Source organism: Leptinotarsa decemlineata, unplaced genomic scaffold (assembly GCF_025532065.1).
Source record: "Leptinotarsa decemlineata unplaced genomic scaffold, Ldec_3_MD MMD2_tig00002159_RagTag_RagTag, whole genome shotgun sequence".
Lineage (NCBI taxonomy): Eukaryota > Metazoa > Arthropoda > Insecta > Coleoptera > Chrysomelidae > Leptinotarsa > Leptinotarsa decemlineata.
The window spans coordinates 70,395-76,723 of NW_027412574.1; the positions used below are offsets into that span (position 1 = coordinate 70,395).

The 6,329-nt window shown below is 32.8% G+C and overlaps 1 protein-coding gene across 1 annotated transcript in view; it reads right to left on the bottom strand.

Moving 5' to 3' along the window:
* The window catches only part of LOC111514742 (uncharacterized), a 49,466-nt gene extending 45,273 nt beyond the window's left edge, over positions 1–4,193 (bottom strand). The window contains exon 1 of the mRNA XM_023170991.2: positions 4,056–4,193. Coding sequence (XP_023026759.2) covers positions 4,056–4,070 — 15 coding nt within the window. The 5' untranslated portion in view covers positions 4,071–4,193. The remainder of the gene's footprint in view (positions 1–4,055) is intronic.
* Positions 4,194–6,329: the final 2,136 nt, after the last annotated feature.

The following is a 6,329-nucleotide window of genomic DNA, read 5'->3' on the forward strand; positions in this document are numbered from 1 at the left end:
TCAAATCTAAGTTCAACATCAAAATCAAATAATAACAAAAATCATTTTAAACATCACTGAGTCCAACCTCAATGACAATGTAAGTAGATAATTTTCAACTGTACAATATCAATTAGTCTTATGTTCTATTATTGTAGTTTTCCCTGAGGATGACAGTATACATTGTCGAAATGATTGGAATATATTGTTAAAAGAGTACACTTTCTCAATTGTACAAATATATATATATGTATTGAAAAAGTCACAACAACTCAAAGTGTATGTGAAGTTAAGCGGCAGGATGATTAGGATGTGGACCAACATATACAGCGTGGCTCACGGTCGATGGTAGGTTAGACGTCTCTTGGAAACGCAAAGCATGATTTTTCTGAAAATTTCACCTCTCACATTTCCTTACCTGTTCTATCGATCTAAAATATTTTCAGCATTGCGGCGTTGCCACTTCCATCAAAAAGTCCCAGCAACTTTATTTTTTTTGGAATCGCTCTGGTATTTCAATAATTTTTTGTTAATAATGTCCTATACCTATCTCTATCTGTTTTCGAGATAAAAAATAAATTGTGCTAAATATGGTCCAAAACATAGTCTTAATTGAAATTAAGTACATTAATACTTTCAATTCATGAAAAGTTGATATTTTGATGATAGTTTAGACAAACTCGAAATATTCAAATAACACAAAGAAATCGCCTCCATATCATAGAGGGCGTGCTAAAATTACTATTATTTCCATTGTGCATAGAAGTAGTCAAATCATTGTCAGAACGTGTAGAAAATTCAACCAAATGTATCCTGATTTAACACCAATGAACGAGAGGAAGTTTGTAAGGTTACAAAATAATTTCCTTCACTATGGCTCAAAGTTTCCAGGGAACAACTGTACCAAAAATCAGTCATTTATGTTTTTTTGTACGCGACTTGTGGTTGCTTTTTCATTTTCCTGAGGATCCAGATCTTCAATACTCCTCACTATTCGCCGTCGCAATTCTTCTTTGGTAGGCACTGAAGTACTGTATACTCTTTCTTTCAAAACACCCCATGAAAAAAGTCAAGTGGCGTGAGATCGGGTGATCTCGGTGCCCAATCCCACGGCCCTAAACGCCTAAACCAACGATCGTCGAAGAGTTCGTCAAGTTTCCTGGAAACTTCCTAGGTGGAATGAGCTGGCGCTCCGTCCAGTTGAAACCAACGAATTCCTATATTCCTCTAAAGGTAAATTTTCAAGAAAATCGGTTACAGTCGTCCTTAATATTTGGAGATATCTCTCTGAATTCAGTGTGTCTTCATAAATGAAAGAGCTAATTTTATTGTTCTTCAGAATACAGAAAACTTTCAGGTCAAATTTTTCTTAAAAACCCATCTCTTTTGTAACATGAGGATTATGATCAGCTCAAAAATGTTTATTTCTTCTACTGAAAATACCATATCTCGTAGATTTTTTTCGTCGCTCCAAATTATTTTTGACAAAAATTCCCGACCTCCCTTTGTATGAATCAAAAGAGATTCACAAAAATGCATTCTACGTTCGAAGTCTTCCGCTTTTAGAGCTTGAACTTTGGTAATATTATACGTATGCATTCCGTGATTTTTCAAAATTCGTTGTACTGAAGCATGTGATACACCTAAATCTTTTTCTGAACTGTGAATGGAAGCTTCTGGATATTCATAAAAATATGCCAAAACGTTAACAGTATTGTCCTCATTTGAAGTAACAGGTTTTGGTAATGTTGAAGGCGCTTTTAACATGGAGCCATAGTTAAGGAAATTATTTTGTAATCTTACAAACTTCCTCTCGTTCATTGGTATTAATTCAGGATACATTTGGTTGAATTTTCTACAAGTTCTGGCAATGATTTGATCACACTGTCCGTATATAATAAATAATTTCATAAGAACTTCGTTTGAATAATCAATATTTGCATTTATCAATTACTTATAAAAGTCACCAAACTGTCATAAGCTAGATATTTCCACGGCTACCTAGAAATCAAATTCTTTAAAAATTATTTTTTGTACAACTGTTATTGAAAATCTCTTTGATAGAAACACTCCAATCAGAACACCTACCAAAAAATCATTTAGAAAAGTTCACACAGGTAGTTCGTGCTATTGGTAATATTAAATCCCTGTGAAGTTACTGACGATGACGAAGTAGTATTCAGTTCAACTGTAGAAAGTCCTTCATGACTAACCAATAATCCTCCTTAAAATAACGTGAGTTGGCGTATGTAGTTGTTACATATGCCTTGTAATCCAAAGATCGTGTGTTCAAATCCCATGGACCCTATAATTTTTTTTATTATCACGTTATACATAACGTTATACAAAAAAAATTGTATGATATGTGTGTATTTGTTAAAAGTGATTTTATTTTGCTCGTGAGTTTGCTCCACTTGCTGACGCTCGTTTTGCAATAATCCCCAATCACAAAATAAAATGCCACTTTCAACACTTGTAGGTAAAACGTGAATAAAAATTTTTTCCACAAAAACGGCTTTATTAAGAAAACTTGACGATTTAGGTATAGGGACATGTATATCATCTTGAAGCATTTTCCACCATCTTTCAATTTATCGAGTAATATACCTGGGGTTTTAATTTGAAAAAATGAACTTTTGACTACTTTTATGCACAATGGAAATAATAGTGATTTTAGCACGCCCTCTATGATATGGATTCGATTTTTTGGTGTTATTTGAATATTTCGAGTTTGTCCAAACTATCATCAAAATATCAACTTTTCATGAATTGAGAGTACTTAATTTCAATTAAGGCTATGTTTTGGACCATATTTAGCACAGTTTATTTTTTATCTCGAGAACAAATAGTGATAGGTATAGGACATTATCAACAAAAAAGTATTAAAATACCAGAGCGATTCCAGAAATGTATTAATATACGGGGTGTTCTATTTAAAAAAATAAAGTTGCCAAGACTTTTTGATGGAAGTGGCAACGCCGCAATGCTGAAAATATTTTAGATCGATAGAACAGGTAAGGAAATGTCAGACAAATCATGCTTTGCGTTTCCAAGTAACGTCTAACCTACCATCGACCGTGAGTCACGCTGTATAGGTGTAGTAGGTGTAGAAACTAAAAATAACATCAGGAAGTTGAAGACAAACAACAAATAATATACATCATAAATGATCATTTTTTAGAAAAGGAAACCACTTGTTGATCTTCGAAGAGGTCCATATTAAACAACAGGTGGTTTCCTTTTTTAAAAAATTATATATTTATCATATATATGATGTGAATTATTAGTTGTTTGTCTTCAGCGTCCTGATGTTATTTTTGGTCTATAAACCTATATATGTTGTGTCAACATCTTAATAATCCTTCTCACAAACACCGTAAGTAGTTTGGACTGATCTCTCTTTATAGATCTGATCTGTTTCATTCTCCATATTGTAGCATCCCTGATGATGATAATAAAGATTGGGAAAGGTTGGAATCTCTGCTATAAGAATATACTGTTTTGGCATGCTGGACACCCAAATATTGTTTCACCCATTTACTAACTAGTCAGCAAAAAAGACTACCTTTTTACCAGCTAGAAGTCAGAAAAACCTTGTAGGCGTGTCACTATCTGAAGAGTACACACAATGAGACGTCAAGTAATGATATCTATTTGAAAATGTATCCAGATTTGAAGCTGAAGCATCGTACTACCAAAAATACAAGACGTGGTTTAACCCGGACTTTTTACTGCGGGAACATTATGTCTATAAATGTACGAATTTCTCGAATACAAATAAAAGATGAGTTATTATTTAGCTATAATTCATCAACTAGGTACATAAATACAATGAAAAGTTACTTCCTAACGGTGTAAATATGTGTGTTCATGGTTAAACGTCTCAAACATTTTGAGAAATGTTAGTCCACATGAAATCAGTTTCCTATGAATATTCAAATATCAAAGAAAAGTGATTCACTTCGAATCTTCAACTTTAATTCGTTTTGTATCACGTTTCATGGTGAAGAAGATCGGATATGCAGATAACGTATCGATTGGAAGAAATAAGTCCAAGAATGAATCGTTCAACTTACCAGCAGAGTTTTCATTGTCAACTTTCTTCACACAAGTGGACAATTATGATATCAAAAAGTTGCTTTTATATAATAAATCGAAGGTTGAGTCCGAGATTCAAATGAGTTTTTTGTAATCGTTCGATTCTTCCATCGGTGATGATCCACACGATTCTGAATATTATTTTATAAAGCATATTTTGGCAGGGATATATTTTTGTGAAGACTTTTAATTCATGTATAATACTGGTCCAGTAGGTGGTCAGGCGAACTCGCAGTTATGTAATAGACTGAGGAAATTCCAAATATTCCACTTGACTTTGTTACATCTGTTTGTTCGTGCCATCCGGCATAATTTATATTTTTCCTTTTTGAATGATTTAAATTTTAAATTGGACTCAAGGAGACCACTGAAGAGCAGAATATTTTATGAAGATTCTAGGTTGTGACAGGCGATTAATTTGAATATATTGGAGTTGGTGAATTATAGAAATATCGCTTTTTCCCAATATGTACGTACGTATGAAAGAACACCGTGGGTTTTTCTCGAATGAAATATTTGCTAAATGCGTCATATGAATTCTAACTGAATTTCAGGTACAATTAAAATAATTTGTGAGTCATGTGAGATAAGATTCATTACTTTAAAACATATGGGAATTCACCAACGTAAAACTCACTATGTGTTCATGATTAATTTTATATAATCAATTGAATAGAATTTGCTGTCCTCTGTAATTCATCACATTTTTCTGATTTTGTCTTTGTAATGAACTGCCGCTGAGATAAACCTTCTTCGCTGCTATCAATAGTTTTAGTTTTTTTTTCGATTCCACAGATTATATCTTTGTGATACAAATGATCATTGTCATTGAAGTTCTTCTACTAAGGATAGGCTTGGGTCTCCACACAACACACTGACTTGGATAAAATCCTACATGGGTGGTCGGCATTTCACAGTCAAATATAACAATATCGTGTCCAAGGAACATGATCTGACATCAGGAGTTCCTCAGGGATCAGTACTGGGACCTTTACTTTTTGTAGTATTTGTTAATGATTTCTCAGACAATTGACACGATGACACGATGCAATCACTGGGTCTACACTGAAAGATGTATTACCAAGAGTCAAAGAGGTTATTGCTGGATATACATCATGATGTGAACGCAATCATTTGATTGCGATGAAATCTGTTATTATGAAATTTTATAACAGAAAAAGAAACACCCCAGATGGAGTTAATTTTACTGATGGAATAGCGATGTCACATGATGTTGAATTTCTAGGTACCAAGTTATATGAATCTTTAAATTGGGGTCTACATATTGATGGGATTTGCAAGAAACTTAATGCAGCATTTCTCGCGATTAAGCAAATGAAATTACTTGTAGGTAAAAAAATCTCTTTCGTATATATTTTGCAATGGCATATCCGCATATATTCTTGAATATAATGTCATGGGGATGTGATAGAGATTCAAATAGAATATTTGTTGCCCAAAGATTTTTTATATGGATTATAATGATAGCTGAATGAATAAACAAACTGATATTGATAATCTTAGCAAAATTTACACGTACCTACTGAAATATGATAAAGAAAATAAAAGATCTAGTAATTCGAGTCATTCAGAATTTTCTCACTTGACATTGTCAGCCAAAAAAAAATGTTATCAACTGTCATTATTTAATGTTTTTCTATGTGTTTTTGAACCTTTTTATATTTTATTCTCATGTTAGTAAGTTCTCCATATTCATATGTTTTTTACAAAATATATAATCTTATTATTGTAGTTGTCCTGACGAAGGTGTGGAATATACCGAAACCTTGACATATAATAAAGATTTTTCTTTGTAACAGCCCAGCTGTTATTTATATATATATATATATATATATATATATATATATATATATATATATATATATATATATATATGTTAACTCGAAGATTCTCACGGATAAAGTATGATGAGCTGTTTTCTCGGGTTTCGCTCCGTGTTCTGTGCGGAGCGAAACCCGAGAAAACAGCTCATCATATATATATATATATATATATATATATATATATATATATAATATGAATAGATAAGTACTTTCTGATTATTTCCAATTATTTCCATATTGATTTCAATTTAAGAGCCACCGGTAGACAGCTGTTTCAGCCTATTGGGCATCGTCAGTACCGAGCAGGCGGTCCTCGATTGAAGACAAAATGTGAAAAACCAGAAAAGTACTTGATAAAAATAGCTGCGTAAACGCAAAATAAACATAAGCGGTACCACCTATTGGTGT